Here is a 19,686-nt window from a genome sequence, read left to right as displayed (position 1 = left end):
TTATACTCAGCGAGGAACCCCCACTAAACTACACTGAATTCTACTGCTGTAACAACAACAGCGATTCAGAGAACAGAAATTATGATTTGCATGAAGGAAAGGCTGAACATCTTTCAAAAGAATATTCAAATGTATGTAGCTAGTTGTAAATTACTACTTGACTATCATTTTGAGATCACAAAAGCTAGTAATTTAGATCATGCCATGATGAATGTTTTACCTGCATCTCAGTTATTACATAGGTAATTCTGAAGAATGTGAACTAAATGAAAAGCATTTTAAAAATGCAAATCTGTCCTAAAATACAGTTTGCAACATTTTACCTGGCAACTGCATATACTCATCCCAGGGGGCAAAAAAAGATTATTCTGAAAATTAAACTTGTCTAGCTAGAAGCACTTATGTGGCTCTAATTAACACTTACAAAATCTGAAATTTACATATAAAAGCATGTTGTGAAAAAACAGGTCTTCAAATAAAAACTTGAGATTAGAAAACAGATCCCATTTAATAAAAAAAGAACGCCTTAGTTTCCAATAGCTATTAACAAAGGCTGCGTATGAAAGGTTTTAAGGTTAATATGATGACAAACACTACCCAAGTGTTCTACACAAACACTAACCAATCTTACGTCAACCGAGCTGTGCTCCACACCTGACATTTGTTTCCAAAGCCAACCAATTTTAATGCAGATGTCTTGGAACAGTTGATAAGTAAATATCACTGAAGACTGAGTAGGATTTACTAACATGCAGCCTAAGTACTACACACATTTTAAGAAAAAGACAGTTTAATAATCGAACTAAAGCTCAAATACATGAAAAAAGTCATCCTCTTGCCGCTACTGAAACATAAGCCCATTTAAAAGATTTGAAGGATAATAGAAGATTCAAAGTATCTGACAGCAATTTAATAACAAAACATGTTCTCCTCTTATTTTACTGTAGTTTCACACTAATGCTTACTTTAGCAATAGCTTTGGGCAAGTTCAGAATTGGGGAAGGAACACAGTTGCAAACAACCAAGTAACCTAAGCACAAAGCTGGCTTACACCAGTGCTCATCAACCAACAGGCTCTGGTAACCAAGCGAGCAGATACTCCTTGCTTTTTGTAGTAAAGCTGGCTTGAACTTCCTAAATTTTTCTGAGAAAATTTATAGTTTTCTTTCTCACCCTTTACACCATACTGCTATATACATACCAAATATAATATCCATAGTATTCATGTTGACAATTTTTCTTCTTCTACGTATATCGATTTAGAGTTATAGGGACTCTATTTGGAGATCAGAAAATGCAAAGCAAATTATTTTTTTCATCACGCTTAAAAGACCAGATCATTAGAATCTCAATAGTTAGCTATCATCATGATGCAACTGATAACTTCAAGAAATCCAGAATTTGACAAGAAGACAATAACTCTTTCACAGATCCTTACCTAATTTTATTAAGAATTCTCGTTCCAATTCCTGCACCTGTCTGATTGCTTCTTCCAGAGAATTGCAGAGCTTTATCTTTGGTCTCAGCAGTTCCAGGGTATCACTGATCATATAGTCAATGTCTATAGGAAATGGATGGTCCTTTGTCCAAACATCCAAACTTTTTTTCCACCAAACATACCGCTAGAACATAAAGTATTCAAGTAAATTACATGCATACAGACATTTATAAACTATGTAACTTATTTAACTACTTAACATTGTAATGTCTAGCCACATTTGTTCATTAGAAAATATAAGATCTCAAATCACTAATCTATTTCATACAACTATTAGGTATTTTGAAGGCACTAAAGAAAAAATATAAAAGACTTGTATCATTTAAAATCTGGATTTTCATTTTAATTCTGCCTTTGAGCTGAAGCCACAGACATCAGGAATATGCTCCTTTTATCCTTACAACTGCCAGAAGTATAAAGATTGAACAAAAAACTGCTGATGGGAAAGTGCCTAAGGATAAATTCTTTCAATGAAACATGAGCCCTTAGCAACTGTCCACTTCAGCTTTCAAATCCTTTCTCTTTACCTTTTAAAGAAAATTCAGTCCCCCAAGGCATAGTATGAAGAAGGGAGAGAGGGGCAAGGAAGAGGAAGAACCACAAAAATCTAGGATGTTTAAGAGTTCAACTATCAAAAAGTGAAAATTTGTCATCCAGTTATGCAAAGCTTCACAGTAAATTAGCACACATATCTTACAATAAATAGTAAAAATTAAATGTTGATTTTAAAAAAGTAAAACTAAACAGTAGAATCTAAGAACAAAGGGGCTGCAAAATTGCATCTAAAAATGGGGTACAAATAACGATACTTATTTAAAAGGTGGTATGGTCAAGATGCACACTTGTTCAAATGTTAGCAAAAATATGACTTCTTTGTTGACTTATTTTAGGTTTAAAATGAGTTATTCTAGGTTTAAAATACAGTACTTCAAAACATCATTTTACACTACTAAGTACATGCACCCCAAAGGTCTGAGATAAGTTGTTATCACCTTAATTTAGTTCATTTTTTAATATCTCTGCTTTATTATAATTTAAAGAGAAGCAGAAGAAAAAAGAAGTCCAAGGAGTTTTAGCATGAACTCCATAGACTGGAATTCCACATCTCTCAGGGCAACCTGTTCAGGTGTTTTAACCCTATTTACTATGACATCTCCCCCTGCCACCCTTATGTCTAAGGCAAGACTTGCCTTGCTGCAACTTCTGACCATGACTTCAGCCTTGCACTGGGCACCCGAGAAGCATCTCACTTCTTAGCTGAAGCCAGCAACCATATCCCCACCTCTGAGCTTTTCCTTCTCCAAACTGAGAAAACCCACAACAGAGAAGTTGTGGCCATCCTGGTGGCCTTCCAGGTGACTCTCTCCTATCTGCTATGTTCCTTCTCTTCCAGGGAGCCCGAAACTCAGAATGTGGCCTCACAATTGCCAAACAGAAGAGAGGAAAAAAAATCACTTCCCTCAACCTGCTGGCTACACCCATGCCAACACAACCTACTATGCAGTCAGCCTTCATCACCTTACAGCTGACTCAGGTTCATGCAGTCCAGGACCTCCAGCTCTCTCTTCCTGCAAGGCTGCTTTCTAGGCAGTCAGTGCCAGACCATATTGTTGCATGGGGCTATTCCATCCCAGACTCAAGAGCCGTTATGTATTGTTGCTGGACTTCATGGAATTTCTGCCAGACCATTTCTTCAGTTGGTGAAACCCCTCTGAAGGGCAGCCCTAAACCTTCAGGGCACAAACTGCTACCTGCGTTTTCTGCAGTTGTTGAACCAACATTTAATGTATATAACATACATAATGTTTCATTTTGAAATTGAGAGAGGATTTAAAAAATTATAGTTCTAGAGAGCATTCAGAGAAATATATAAGCATATACTGACCTTAAATACATTAACTTGTTAAAGAAAGCTATTGAACTATATAAAGTTCAATTCATTTATACCTGAAAGTATACAAGGAAGCAATCAAGTTTTCGTTTGCTGGATCCTCTGTCAAAATACTGTCCACAGGTATCAAGGATGGTACAGACTAGTCTAATCCTGAAAAGATGCTCTGGAGGATCCAGTGGACTAGGACTACCATCAGGGTTCACACCAAATGATGTGAATGAATATAGAGTTCGAAATATTACAGCTGATTCTACCATCCGGTAATTGTAAAGCTCCCCCAAAAACTTGGCACTGCTGATCCGCCGTTGGTTAAACTTTGGCTGGTTAACCTTTAACAAAGAAAACAAAAAGTCCACCAAAAACACACATTTACTTTAGCATAGAGAGATAATAGAAAAAAAACAGTGCAAATACTTGACAGAATGTTACTACAAGCGATTTTTTTTAGGGCTACATGTATTAAAGTACTGAAGACTTATGAAATATAGCCAACTAGTAAGTATTATAGGAGTATATCGTATGTATTTGAACTTCTATCTGAAGTGTGTAATGAAATTTCATTTCCCAGAAAATTCTTGTAATTATAACCTCTATCAAAATATGGGCTAGTTTCCAAAGTCACTTGAAGCTGCATGAATCTGACTGCATAGTGAAAGAAGAAATTGTACCCCTTTAGCACGGTAAGGGGCTAAAACAACTGTCCCAATAATCTTTTTTAATTTTATTTAAATGAACCAACATAAAGCAAACAATTGAAAGACAGGTACAAATATCCTCAGTCAAAAAAAATCAAGAATCTAAGGACTCTTTTCTGTAAACACAATTGTTTTCTTTTCATCATGAATAGATTAGTATGGCTTTATAAAAATGATAGTTTTTACCTCCATTCCTAGTCGAATATCCTCCAGCACTCCATCCACAACATGAATTCCAACATCTTCCTGGTAAAGGACCAGTCCAGCTAAGAGGTTGGCTACACAGTGAATACTATTATATTTCACATTCCAGATGTTAATCATACAGCATATAACATAGTCTTTTACTTCTGCATCCTGCCAAGGCAGCTTACGCATCTGTCTCAGGACCTAAATGGAATTTTAAGAAAAGCGTAACACTTAAGAGGTAAAGTATGAAATATTCACCTTCACCTCCCCTCTCTTGTGGCTGGGATGAAATCCCTATACACATGTGCAAGAAGTCTCCTCCTCTTTTTCAAACATTCTCCATCTCTATAGTAACTATGGTAAATTTTTCATATGCAACCAAACTGCTGCCCTCCAGCTACTAACCAAACTGTCCAAATTTGTTTCATAATTTCTTTGCTCTTACGTCTCTAACTGCAGCCTCTTCTCTTAGTCTGAAGATAAGACATTTAGCACAAAGATTGTTATTTTCTTCCCTATTCGTTTTCAATGCTATGGAGAGTTCAGGTCCTTGGCTAGAACACTTATCCATTATGGTAGAAGAAATGAAACTATAATGACCATCAGGGATACAAAAACGATCTCTTTCCTTTCAAGTTAAAGCAAAAAAAAAAAAAAAAAAAAAAAAAAAAAAAAAAAAAAAAAAAAAAAAAAAAAAAAAAACACATAACCCTACCACCTCTCCAAAAGTTAATACTACATCAGTTCTAACAAAATCTGAAACGAAGATTTCAAGTAGACATACCTTCTCTGTGGTGACCTTGGAGAGATCCTTGTAAAGAAGCTTACGAATATACTCCTGCAAGGGAGGACGTTTTTTCTTCACAGTTTTTTCAGCTGGAGGGGGATTACAGTAGTAGTAGGCATTTTCCACCATTGTAACATAGCGTGCATCAAGATGCATCGCTTGTTTTTTTCTCATCATTTGTTCCTGGAAACAAATGCAAATGGTCAGTTAAAAATGCTGAGATACTGTATTTTCAAACCAATGGCTTTTACTKCTAAGTTTGGGGGGGAGGAGGGAAGAACGTGAAAGGTTCTAGAAAAATAAATTAAAACCTTGAGTAGAGAGGAGAAAGGACCAAGCATATATACGATTCTGTGCTGCTATTTCTAAGATGACTTTTATTTTCTGAAACCTGTTTTAGAGGATCCTTTATAAAAACATGGATTGTAGAGTTATTTAAAGTTTCACTAGAAATCTAAATATTCCTGTTTATACAAAACATGACTTTAGTTAACCAGCATTAACAACCTTTTGACTAACGTCAAATAGCTGAAATATTGATTTCTTTGCAAAAGCAGAGTGAATCAATGCAAGACTGCCAACCTACATTTTATAGCAATTTGAGATTCAAGAAAGTTTATATCAATGATTTAAGTAGTGGCATTTTTCTTATTACATGATTCGTTGTTGCCACTTACCTGAAGAGAATAGACTGCAACAAAAAGAGTACCTTGAAGATGCATTTCAGGCAAAAAAAATCAGACAGATTGAAGTCTATTACATGTATCATTATTACTGTGCTTAATTGTCAGGATTATCCATATCCCTTTTTCCTCACTGCCTACAATCTTCTCTCTATACTTATTTTTGGGTATGAACTGTAAGTTTAATTAATGGCTTTTATAGATTTCTTGATTCTAAGTAGTCTGTACAAGAATAAGGTCATAGCCTTAAGCTGCTGGATTTTACAATTAATGTGGGTGGAACTTAATCTCTTCATAAACAACATTTATATTTGTATGTCTATATATATATAAATAAATTTGTATGTCCATTAATTCATGTACATCATTTGATTCTGCATATTCTAAATCACTCAGGTTGTTCAACAAGAAAAGGAACTTCACTGCTTTAGACTTCACTGAATTTTTTAACAGGTAAAAATCAAATCATTTTGGTTTGGTATGCCTCACTGCACTGTAATTTACAGCATCAAACCTATCAGCAAAACTAAGGTGATGAAAATTTTTTATTCCTTCACACAAATATTAGTACTGGAAATAATGTAATCCAAAGAGACAGGAACAACTGACATTCACAGGGGCCAGTAAACAAATGAAAAGAGTTTATATCTTCTTCCAGCTCTGATAAACAAGTACAATTTTTTTTTGTCCTGGTGAATTTTCTACTAAACTTGACTAAATTCAAGTTTCTTCTACAAGACAATGATTTAGCTGAACTGAAATACAAATGCACTCAAACAGCTTCTATGTCAATTTTAGGCTGCTGATTCAATAAGAAAGAACAGTTTTGCACAATACAGTAACCCAACATACAGACAATTTTATCCTAAATTATGTGCATCTATTGCCTAGAAGCACTGAATCTGACACAAACCCTAAGGCATTTCATTTTTAACCTTTTCTATGACATAAACGACCTCTTTTGATTCCCTAATAAGACTATTTCTTTCCAAATGGGAAATTTCTCTCAAGCGATTGCAAATTTACCTATGGTTGTTTAAAATGTGCACAGTATTTGAGCAAGTACATAAATTGCTTTTGGTGCTGTCTGCACTTAGCAAGGAAAACCAATTACAGGAGAAAGCTCTACAACCTTGCGTCATACATACTACTATTACTTCAGAAATGTTTTTGGTCTTTCTAGATGCCTCATGAGAAAACACATCTTTGCTGCGGTATGACATTTATCGTGCTGTACCACAAACTGAAAATCAAAGTGGGGCAAAACAAAACACGACAGAGAAGATGGTAGAAGGGCTTGCAAAGAAGATGTTAAACTACATCATTTGTTTATTTTCTGGTGTTATAGAAGTTACACATTACATTTTAAAGACAAGCTATAACTGAAATGTTTTTTCTTCTCAGGAAAGAGAATGTGCTAACTCAATGCTCAAAAATCACTGTAAATTCTTATTTTTCAAGCATTCCCAAGTACATACAGTAACTCTTTAAGTGGATATTATTAGGATGTCATTAAGATTAATCTCTATTAAAAATCATTACCCTTTAAGCAAATGTTTCTTTCAATCCTTATTCATTTAGGGTATCAAGACAGATGGTCAGGCAGGAAAAAAAAACATAGTACGATATCTACAGTAACAAAGAAACTTGATGCATTTCAGAGGAAAAAAGAAAGCAAGATCTAAAGTCTGAACTGTTTAAGCTAATCAGCTACTCTAGGCCCTTGTTCTGCTAGGGTAAAATGAACGCTGTCTACAAAAAGAAAGCCAAAACACAAGATTTGAAGTTTTTTTTTCTCTTGATTTCCTTCTATACAAATAGATCATAAACAACATTAAAAAGTCCAGGCTAAAATACTAAGAGTGTGGGAAGGGGAAATCATGGACAAAACCTCTCTGCCTGTAAGGCATAACACAGACCCATCTCAAAAGAAAGTCTGGTGAGAAACAGGAGGGGCTCCTCTGGTTGGAAGTCTTGCTCCTCCTCAACTCAATCCCCCACAAAAAGCCAGTAAGGGCAACTTACATTGCATTAAACTGATGAGAATTAATTTCTGTGAAGTAAAATGAAAGACAGGAGAGACCAAATAAAATACAATAGCCAGAAAGACAAATTCAGAGAAGCGTCTCAGAACATGTCCAACATTGCGTTCTCAGGTGGTATCGAGACACTGAAACTGTCCGACTCGCAATACGCCCTCTCTCCTCTTCACTGCCTATAGTGCCTTGTCCTGCTACTTGCTCCAACAAATTTTTAAATTTCTTGGAAGTCTTTTTTTATATTTATAGTGAATTAGTATATTCTACTTCTAATAACAACAATTACTTTGTCACAACTTGTCTTACTCTGTGCAATCAATATTTTCTTAGTTTCCACTTAGTCTACACAAGAAGCACCCCTAGCACTGAGCCACTGTGTAGCTTAAATTATAAATGTTATAAATACAAATGATACTGCATTAAAATTGAAAAGACAATTTGATACAGCTGTTTGAATTGAAGGATCTTTCTTTAAAAATCTTATCAAGGAATTTGGTATACCAAAAACCAAAGCTTTAAATATGTTTAACAAAATGGCATAACACAAGACTTTAATATTTTAACATGATTAAGTTATGAGAATCATATACTATAGTGCTGATCTTCCTTCTAAAGCATCCGTTCAAATAATCCACTTAACAGACCAATATGACAGCTAAGCCAGCTTCACAGCAGTATTTTAAAATTGCATGAAGGATATCAAACTTGAAAGATATCCCAAGAACGATCAATAGAAACAAACATTGCCCCAAATAAAAGCAAGTATTAGCACAAATATTTTCATGCAAAATAATTAGTGTTTCATTCCCCATCATTAAAACATCTTTGAGTAATTAGCAAATTATCACATAGTTCAATGTAGTCATTAAAAGTTTCTCTAGAATAAAGTCAGGCAGTCCCTTAGTAAGTCTGCAGCAGTTTTATGTAATTATTTAAAATCCATTCTTAACTATCTTCTTGTACATCATGATAAAGCAATATTGTCTTTAATATGGAGATATAGAGCCTATCCAGCACCTTATAACAACATACATCTTCAGCAGCGAAGATTAAGGCTAATTATTTGGAAAAAATCAACAGGCCTTAACTCTATCCGTAACACTCATTGGTCTGATTGGCTTTACTTCATTTTTCCACAAGAACTCAATTAATCTACTTTGGGAGTAATCTTTTCAACAGTCCACACTGACCAGTACCATAAACCTACAATCCAATTTGTATAATACTATTTAAGTCAAAATCAGATTTCTGTATTTACTGTAGGACAGCAGCAGAAGATGCATACACTGAGATAATAGACGGTGGGACTGAATGCACCCTCAGCAAGTTCACAGGTGACACAAAACTGGCAGGAGGGGTTGAGACAGCAGATGGTTGCACTGCTATTCAGAGCAACCTAGACAGGCTGGAGAAATGAACGGAATCTCATTACATTCAGAGGGAAATGCCAAATCCTGCACATGGGAAGGAATAATGTCTTGCACCAGTACAGGATGGGTGATGACTAGCTGGAGAGCAATGCTACAAAGAATGACCTGGGGGGACTGGTGGTTTTGTCCACCAGCTGAGCATGGGCTGGCAACGCAGTCTCATGGCAAGGGCAGCTAATGGTATCTGGGGCTACATTAGGCAAAGTATGGCCAACTGGTTGAGGGAGGTGATCCTTCCCTTCCATCCAGCACTGGTGAGGCCACATCTGGAGTGCGGTGTCTAGTTCTGGGATCGTCAAGAGAGGAGAAACACAGTCCTGGGCAACCTGCTCTAGCTGACCCTACTTGAGCAGGGAGGTTGCACCAGATTATTTCCAGAGGTCCCTCCCAACYTCAGAAATTCTGCAATTCTGGCATCAGCTGACAAATCTTTCAAAAATCTGAGTTTCAAGTTATAGAACACTCCGTAACAAGTAATTGCAGGCCAAGAATTTGGAATTTATTTGTTCACTCCTTTCCTTTTGCAACTACATCACTGCAATAAACAGTATTACATTCAAAGTTATAACTGCATAAACAAGAAATTCAGAAAGAAATGGAATTTTGTGGGAAAAAATTTAGAGCAACATATGAAAGTACGCAACTACTGCTACTACTATTAACTCTGTAGAATGAATAGGGAGGATATGGACACAAGAGAAAAACCTAGCAAGTGTAAGCTTAATCTTTGCTAAGATAGGGTAAAGAGCACAGGAGAAAGAGTGCTATTTCACAGCTTTAAAGAGCTGTGCTTCTAAACACAGATTTCAAACACTTAAACCATTCACTTCCAAAGGAGGAAAACATTCCCTTTCTTCTCCAAGCCTAGAGAATATTTTCTTTAAAAGTAGCTTGTTTACTGCAGATACCTCTGTCTATGGTCTTCTTTCACCGCAATGCACAGATCTGAAGGTCAGAAGGGAACACTGAACAGTCTAGTCAGAYATCCAATATAACCAAGTGGTTTATTAGTTAGCTTTTTTGCCTGTATCTACTTAAACTGCTTCTGGTTTTAATGAAATTTCCTAATGTTGGTAGCAGCCTTGAAGGCACTTTTTTGACCATGTTTGAATCAGCTCCTTACCTTGGGCACAAAATTTTATCATCTTCTCTCAAGCTAGGAAATGTCATTATTCAGGGCTAAAATTCATACACTAAAAATTTTCAGAGACCTAAAGCTAATCTTTCATTATCTCTAAATCTTTGCTGGTACTTATCTAGACTTATGGATAACACCTTAATTACAAATCTCAATTTCTGTAACACCTTCTTATAAGCCTTTGTAAACTTGCTCTTCGTATTTGTAACCCCAGATTATGTTACTCAGAGAACAGAAACCTACTTGACAACCTCTTTACCTCTAGTTAAAATAGCCCATTATTATCTCCTGTTTTACTAGCTAGCCTTTTATCCTCAAATAGTATCTCATTTGTGTATTTAGGTTCAGTGTCTATATTCCTTCAGCCTCACCCTCAGCTTTTGCCCCATCTATGAATGACTATGCATCATCGAAACGTATTCTTTGTAGCTGGAATGTAGTAAACTTTTACTTCTACTCTCTTTATGCTTTCTTTGAAGTGGTTAACAGATAAGCCAACTGGATTTCTCCAGAATATTTTCAGAAAACTATTCTCCCTGGAGGTGCAGTATGAGAGCTGAGACAGCTCTAGACAGGCTGTAAATAACAAGATGATACAAGCCCATGAGAATGCAGACAAAGGCTGATACCCCCAAAGCTGCCCAGGACTTGAAAAACAGACCATCTGAGTGCCCTTTCTGCCATGGAAAAGAACAATATCTCAGGAAAACCAATTCTATTTCCTTTGTACACAACTCAATTTTTATGAATCTCCAAGATGAGATAAGAATCTTGTGGCACTAAAACGGTATGCAAGTTTAGTAGGATGTTCAAAGAGTCAATAAGGTTATCCTCCCTGARCATTCAGGATAAAACTTAGTGAAGGTTTTCATTTATTAGAGAACAAATACTGTAACTGCCATTTAAGATATTAATTGCAATGACTGTTATAGTCAGAGCACAGCATGAATCTAGAAAATAAAAGAAATAATTAATTAGTTCAGTACATGTTCCTCCTCAAAGACTTTTTTTTCTCTTACCAAAAGAACACTGGTTCTTAAGTGAGATTCTGGTGATCTAAACAGGAATCTTCCACAGGTTTCCAATAGAGTACACGCCATTTCAATGTGGTGATGAGAAAAGTCAGACAGAAGCATCTGGTATATATTCATATAAAAAAAACGCAACGTTAAACATCTTTTTCCACTACAGAAAATAATACCTACTTGACTTTACACAACTATTTATTTTTCCTTCAAAAGTAATATGGAATACCAAATTGATTTCACTCATTCATTTTCATTTGTTATAGCCCACTTTTAATTAAGGGCTCTATGTTCAAGATAAAGTTGAATGCTTATCAGCATTCAAATCAAGATGGCATACCTAGAAATTAATGATTTGCAAGGTAAATTTTGCTCCTCAACAAACAGAAGTCCTGCTAAGATGGCATGCTAGTTTCTGCAACCAGTGAAAAGCTTTCTACCTCTACCTCACCCTTACTGGTTATTTGTAAAACATTATTTTAAATCAACACAATAAAAAGAAAAGCTCATTTCCAGCTTTGCAACAAATAATGGATGAATAAGTAGAGACTCTACCATTACTTTCCATGGAAAATCATTAGCAATTTGGTTCTGATGTCCAAAGATGGAAGTATATGTTAATAGACTCATACTATCACTAAATTAAAACATCCTAATTTCTAAGAATGATTATAATAAAGCATCTTCACAGACAGAAACAACAGTTTAAAACATCATATGCGATGAATTTATTGATAACATCAGCAGCACAAATATGAGGGAAAATGGGATGGGTATGCATTTTCAGCATACACTGCAGCACATGAATATTACAGCACCTACCTTTAAACAGTGGAGAGTATCATTTTTGGAGAACATCTTAAATTTGGTAAGCTCACCAATAAATCTCACAGTTTTATTCTTTGTTTCAATATTGATCTGGTCCTTTTTTCTCACCTTAAAAAAAAGGGAGAAAAATGCATTTAATTCTAGGTTGTCAAATGCCTTCCTCTTACAAGATTATTTTCATCTGAAAGCACCTGATAAATTAGAGAATTGAGACATGTTAGGGTTTTGTTTGTTTCCTTATGTTCTATCTTTACCTATCTTTGGATTTCCTAAAGTTTTCTCTACAACCTTGTTTCTTCAGGAGCTTCTGGACTTTCTTCCCCTCATCCCACAGAAAACTCAGTCCTCTAACACATCAATAGTTATACACACACCAACCTGGCCATTCACCTTTGGCCATGGTGAAGCTAGTGGTTAGGTATTCTATGCTCTAAATCAATATGATCACCAGTATAGTTCCTAAAGGAAATACCAAACTGTGAGTCAGGTTTAACAAAGCACAAACCGTCTCCCTCCTGCTCCACAACGCCTCCCCCCACTTTTTTCCCCTCCCTTAAAAAAGGGTGTCCAACATAACTCCAGTAACTTCAAAGAACGGCTCTCCTATTTCTAAGCACAATCATGTTCAGCAAAATACAAATTATGATATTCTTCCATAATTTATCAATTTTTTTCCTGAGAACAGATAACTTCATGTAGTTAAAACAAGACTTGAAGAAATTTGAATAATTCATATGCTACTTCACTGACAATACTAAAAAAATAATAATTCTGAAATCTGTAAGATAAACCTCAGAGAACACTAAAGGAGTCATCACTGAGTGCCCTAACTAATTCTACTACAAAACTTAAAATACAGTGGAAGAAACAACATTGAAAAATATATTTGCAAGCAATGAAAATTTTATTTCCATAATACAGCTGAATACTAATTTTTCCTGTTTAAAGGAATGGATGTTTCAAATTTATGGATATTTTAATTAATTATATTAGAACAGTAGTCTTGTGGTGGAGGCTGCTATTAGTATAGGCCACATTTGATTCTATTTGTAAGTTATTAAATATACAAAAACCTCTGCAATTGAACAGGGTTTGCACTTTTTTGCAGCTCTATTGTCATTGTTTTATCATATTACAGTTCAGGTTGAATTATTTTAACATTAGAGACTGAAAGGGACAGTACAAACTATGTATATACATATGCACATACAATAAAATGTAAAAATTTTAATGTACAAATGAGTCTAGCATTCTATAACAAATCAGTTCAAATCACCTAATATTATAAATGTCACTGAATTTTAGAATTAGCATCTACATAATATCAAGCATTATTTTTTTCCCCAGAAAAGATGTTAAGATCAATTAATTTGAACACAAAAATAACCAAACTAACAAAACATACATGAAATCTGAAATCTCCTCTTAGCATGGAACAAAGATCTTCTGCTACATCAGACATACAGGGATGCAATGTGGCAACCAGTCTTGCATAGAACGGTAGCAAATCCAACCTGCAAACAAAGGTTACACACATATATAAACTGAGACGGTAAAACGTACAGCTAATTTATGTTCTAGAGGATGACTGTGCATATACTGGCAATTACGTACACATAACTTTACTGGCTCATACTTTAAGTTCCATTTAAACTTTAAGTTCATTTAAAAGTAACAATGTAAAAAGGTGTACAACTACATCCTATTAGGACACTTCAGAGTTGATTTTCTTCCAAAATCTTTGCTTTAAGTGAAATATCAAATGTGTCTTAACCGTGGAGCTGGTAACTTTTTCTCCATTCCACCTACTATCATTCAGAAATTTAAAAATACAAAGAAAATTAAGATGTCTGTCAATATGCCAAATGACAAAAATTGAGACAAATGCACTAGTTATTAATCAAAAAAAAATTAGTAACAGCAAATATAACTATTACGGTAAAAACTACTTTATTTTTAAGCCAGTGAACTTCTAAGTGAATACAGGAGAGTTATTAAACAAAAAGCTCAGCAGATGATGTGAAATGGCAACCGTTCTTCACAAATCCTAGCTAATATTCCCATATAAAATAATATTTCAAAATTGTTTATTAAAATAAAATTTCCATGCTTTATCTTTTCTTGACTACACTCCTTTATAAACATTTCCCTTTCACAGTAATGCTTTTTTCCCTTAGGGGATTTTGGCACGAGATTTATGTTTTCCTTAGTTCATACTTTTTTCTTCCAAACACAGACTTTATCGGCTTGTAAAAATGGGAGAAATGCATTTAAACCCTGGTTCATGGCATCACATAATAGGAGAGAGAATGTAACCCAGAGCTGCTTTGCCTAAAAGTGCACGCATGCCACTTCTAAACGCCAAGAACCAATTGCACAAATCTCATGCCTGAGTCTTGCAATACAGGGAGGAAATTCTATTAAAAAAGCAAAACAAAACAAAAAAAAACTCCCACACAACCAAAAATACATTGTTGTTCTTATTCACAAAATATGTTATTGCTGTAAACAGAAAAGAACTCTGGAACAAATCTACTGTTATAAATGGAAACATCTTAAATTTACATACAGGTAAAATGAGAAATTATCAGCAAGGGAAAAATGGGTCTTTCTTCAGATTACACTTTACAAAGGATTAAGGTTTCCCTTACCACCAAACCAAAAAAAAAAAAAAAACCCAAAGATACCGCCAACAAAGCCTGAAAAGCACATTAAAATCAATATACACTGAGCTTGCCCTGCTACAAGAATGTAACTAGATTCAAGGACATTAGCAAGACAAATCCCCCCCCAAAAAAAGAAAAAAAAAAGCATATTGCACAACAGCAGTATAAAAGAGGGGAGGAAATGTTGCTGGAGCACATTTCCAAGACCTTCAGCATCCATACAGAGAAGAGATTATTACATATTTACATCATGGATGGGAAGAACTGGAATATACCACCTGGAAAAGGCAAAGCTAGGGTGGCCCGCTAATAAGGCATGAAACTCCTGGTGAAACATTACAGGTATCTCAGTTACCTATTTAACAGGTTTTTATTCTTTCTCGTTAACCAATAACTGAACTAGTATTTACATTTTTCAAGCCTGTGGGAAAACACAGTCAAGGGTGACTAGCCACAGCAAATTACTACTATGTTATTAAACATGTAGCTATTAAACATCTAGCTGTTAACTCTCAGAAGTGAAGGACTCACTGCTTTGCACGCACACACACGTTAAATTAAAGTAGGACTTCGGTTGAGCTGAGGAGGCATGTTTTAAATCGAGGGGATTACTTTATGGCATTTCTTTCAAAACAAACAGCGGAAAGTTTTATTCCGATCTGAACATGTACCTGCCTGCTGAGAGCTGATATTTTCATCTCTGTCAGCTGAACACACCTGGGGAAAAACTAAATCTTAGAGGCCATTGTTGGTACTCCACCGCGGAACACAAAAGGTTTCTTCATGGGGAAAAATATTACGACTGGATATTTCTAAGTAGGTGAAATATAATATGGAAAAGCCTTGGGTCAATTACTGTGAAACTGGCACTCCGAGACTGAATCTGTTTGCGCTCTCGCACAGGAGACAAAATTACCATTCAAAACCGGAGACGCTGCAGGGTCAGTGGCACCATCTACCGGTACGTGCAGTCAGGCTAATCTAACCTGATTTTTCTTTCYGCAAAGATTTTCTCTTTCTTGAGAAAGAACGGGCAGAAACTAATAAAAAAGCCACCCCACGGCTTTCTGCTCCTGCTCTTCTGCGTTACAGAGCAAGCCGAGCCTCAAGACGGTTGAGGTGTTTGTCCTCTGAAGCCCACCTCAACCAGCCCGGGCGTCAGCTAACACAGCTAGAACCCGCCGCTCCCGACCGCCTTCATTTTGCCCAGATACCTCGGACTGAAACCTAGTCGACTCCGGATCTCCAGGTTGCAYAGACTACGCTTTAGCAAATTCCTTTTTGTAGGATTTTAAATGTTGTTTGCAAACAACCTAACAGCTTTGTTCAGTTAAACCCCTAACTGCAAGCGCTCCAGGACTGGGGCACCCAGAATTTTGTAACAACAAAGAGATCAGGAAAGAGCGCAAGAGACAGTTTGGGCGCTCATTACCTGTAATTCTGCTAGGCAGACGGCTTGAAAAACGAAGCGACGGCGAAACACAGCATTCCTGCCTTGTAAACACAGCCATAATCCAAACAAATGAAATAYAGTCACAGCTCCTGCACAGGCACCAACTGCCACACACGCTATTCAGAGGGAATGAAGCTATGCTGTGGCGCTTTCATGCTATCAGATTAGAAGAGGGGTGTCTTCTGTTTTTTTTTTGTTTGTTTGTTTTTGTTTGTTTGTTTGTTTCTCTGCTTTGGCATAAACTCCATAATTTAAGCATTTTTATCCTCAAACAAGAGACCTCTGAAATATTGATGAGGCAAATTCAACTGAACAAAAAGGACCTTGTAGTGGAGGATTTTCTCAAGTTCAGACGTTGAAAGACTGATATACAGGGGTTTGCACATTTGAGTTAAAATGCTCATAAATACTTAATATTCAAGAAGCTGTTAAATTCTGAATTAAGAAAAAACAATGCTAAAATTGCCATACCATGAACAACATCATCTTGCTCAGTAAACAGTTAACTTTATAGATCAGCATATATGTGAATGGAAAAATTAGAACCCAAACCAAGTAACTTATTTACTGTTTAGCATTTGCTTAGAATTGTTTAGAACTTATTTTAAATTTCTTATATTGTAAAACAAACAAAAGATCTAGCAAGATTACAGTATGCAAATAAACACTAGTAATTATGTAGGTCTGCCCAAGAAAATAATTCAGCTAGCTAGCGAAGAACGCCCTACGACTGTAAGCAGTACTGGTTAAATCACCGCAGTGTCACTTCAGAACAAATCTTATTGTCCTGAATTAAAAGGCTAATATTTAGTTTTAAATCAACTTTTCAGTGCAAGTCCAAAAGCCACTTGTATACTAGCATTCATAATCTTCAAAAAGGGCTTTCTGTTCTGTTTGGTTTGAGGTTCAAGCTGCAGCTGAAGATTTACATGTAATCCATTCATAAGTATTCAACAGAGCACTTTAATGCTGTACTATTCTGACACTAATCTACAGTTAGTTAAAGGAAAAAATGCCTTCTTTTTTTGCCAAATTAAGTTTGCTCTCTTGAAGAATCATGCATTTGTCCCAGTCTATCTAACCCTAATGGGAGCAAGAAAGTTTCCGACAGTACTGCCGTGATAACAGACCTAAAAAAAAGTATTTACATTAATTCTCAAACTCAAAAATATGTTTTTTGTAATTTCTTGGTACAAGTGTTGTGCCTGCATGTTTCCTAAATATGTGATCTCTCAAGAGAATGAACAGAAGTTATTGTTATTTAAGTATCTTATCTCGGCTGCCAACGTAATAGCTAGATTTAAACTGCATTATCTGATATGCTTGAACACTAAATATATTTGGAAAATATACAGCTTATCTACATCCTATGAGGACACTCTTCTTCTCTACCTTAAAAAAACCCAACAACAACAAAGCAAATAAACAAAAAGTAAAACCCACCAGACCCACAACATGCTTTCTGGCATTTTTGTTTCTCTGTTAGTATCCTGGAGGCATGTTGTAGAAATTCCTGGAATTTGGGGTATGGGAAACAACAACAACCACCCCCCCCCAAACTCAAACCCCAGTGTGCAGCAATGATAACAGAGGATAAAGAGATATCCGCATGACTCAACTAAGAGATTCTTGTAAAGAAAACACTTTTAAGGCACAGTATACAAAATTCTGAAGACAGTGTTTTGTGTTTTTCTAAATCAGTTTGTAGCATTTTATAGTAACTGTCAGCACTGTATGCTATATACATACTTTGAGTTTTTCCACAAATACTACAAATACTGACTCAAAGACAGAAAACAGAATTACTTCTTTACTGACTGCAATAGATACATTTAAATACACAGGCAGACTCCCCTTGAAAAGCATCTGCATGCATAGGGAGTTCAGCTGATATTTTCATCGTGCCTGTGATTCAAATTTAGCAGCTCAGTCAGCAAAACCAGTTCCTCCAGCTTAGTAGCCCCATTAGAGAAGGGCATCACCGATGCAGGTAGAAGGACAGGAAGATGTATGCAAGTGGACATCTTAAAGTTGGAAGATGGAGTGTTAATTAGTCTCAGAGTAGACAGGAGAAAAAGGTATAAAAGAAAGGAAAAGAAGTTTTACAAAGAAGGGAAATAATCAAAGAATAACAATGAAGAAATCAGTTCAGAAATAGCTTCAGTATTAGTTCCAACTATTAGAGACAAGAACTGTTAAAGGTAACAGCTGTCAAGAACCAACCACAGTATCTACACTGTGGATTAAATTCCCACACAAACATGAATCAATTGATCTTGTTATTTATTCTTTTTTTTTCCCCACAAAATTAGTGGGATAGCTATCATCAGGAAGACAAAAAAAAAAATCATCAGCAAAGCAGAGAATATATAAAWCAAAGGAACAGCTCCTTTTGTTATAATGTTACAATATTACAATATACTGGGAATTTTACCTTTCTTTTGATGGGATTTGTGACACCACACTGCTAGTTTACAAGCTATTGTGTTGTTCTGCTCTAAAACTGCTTCTGTTGTGCAGAATGTTAACAAGTTCCTTCAGGTCATTATCATCTAATACACTTCAGCTTATGCAAACCAGACTTAATGCACTTTCTAACAGGTTCCAAGAGTTAATGAACAATCTGAAGAACATGACTTCCTGTACAGTGCAAGGAAGAAATACAGGGGAGTAGTACAAATATTACTGTATGTTCACAGACCAACCATTAAGTCACTTCCCTTTTGCAAACATATATGGTAAACTCTCTATTAAGGCAGAGCTCAARATAGAAGTCTAAATCATCCTGCTGATTTACATTGCTGCATATGGCATGGTTCTAAGTTTTGAGCAAATGCTCTTCTCAAGTAGTGCATTAATGTGATTATCAGCCTGCTGATAAATAACAAAAGTTATTTCCTTTACATCATAAATTTAGGCTGAAAAGCACCTTGTTAAGTCTAACACAGAACACACTCAACTCCTCGAGCCTGAAATATTACATTAGTGATAGAGGAAGACTGATTAGTCAAATCTATACTTTCTGGAAAAAAGAGTAAGGAAACAAATGATTATAAGCACTTCTTTCCAATTGTACAACTGATGTCAAGGTAGACTCAGGTTAATGTGATCCAGCAACAAACCACTGCTTTAACAGACCGTCAGAAGTGCAGGGWCACTGGCACAGCAGATCCTTACTACAAACAGGGTACAGAAATAGGCAGAAAATAAGGCTGAAAACACAATGCAAGAACAAAGGAATTAAAAGTAAGGAATAAACTCCAAAGTGTTTATTCATAACAATTAACAGTCCACAAGAGTCTGGGGACTATAAAATAGATACTTAAAAATATGGTTCTTTTTCCCCACAATGTAAAAAAAA

The 19,686-nt window shown here is 35.7% G+C and overlaps 1 protein-coding gene across 3 annotated transcripts in view; it reads right to left on the bottom strand.

The window, feature by feature from the left end:
* Positions 1 to 19,686, bottom strand: part of UPF2 (UPF2 regulator of nonsense mediated mRNA decay) — a 192,893-nt gene that overhangs the window by 26,291 nt on the left and 146,916 nt on the right. For all 3 annotated transcript variants that reach the window (XM_085299318.1, XM_085299334.1, XM_085299326.1), the window contains 7 exons: positions 13,612 to 13,720; positions 12,201 to 12,314; positions 11,373 to 11,489; positions 5,061 to 5,246; positions 4,274 to 4,477; positions 3,446 to 3,721; positions 1,439 to 1,622 (listed from right to left, as the gene is read on the bottom strand). In XM_085299318.1, coding sequence (XP_085155444.1) covers positions 1,439 to 1,622; positions 3,446 to 3,721; positions 4,274 to 4,477; positions 5,061 to 5,246; positions 11,373 to 11,489; positions 12,201 to 12,314; positions 13,612 to 13,720 — 1,190 coding nt within the window. The remainder of the gene's footprint in view (positions 1 to 1,438; positions 1,623 to 3,445; positions 3,722 to 4,273; positions 4,478 to 5,060; positions 5,247 to 11,372; positions 11,490 to 12,200; positions 12,315 to 13,611; positions 13,721 to 19,686) is intronic.

This window comes from Rhea americana, unplaced genomic scaffold, assembly GCF_003343005.1.
Source record: "Rhea americana isolate MKP2758 unplaced genomic scaffold, rheAme1 scaffold_1, whole genome shotgun sequence".
NCBI lineage: Eukaryota > Metazoa > Chordata > Aves > Rheiformes > Rheidae > Rhea > Rhea americana.
This window is presented reverse-complemented; position numbering and strand designations above follow the sequence as displayed.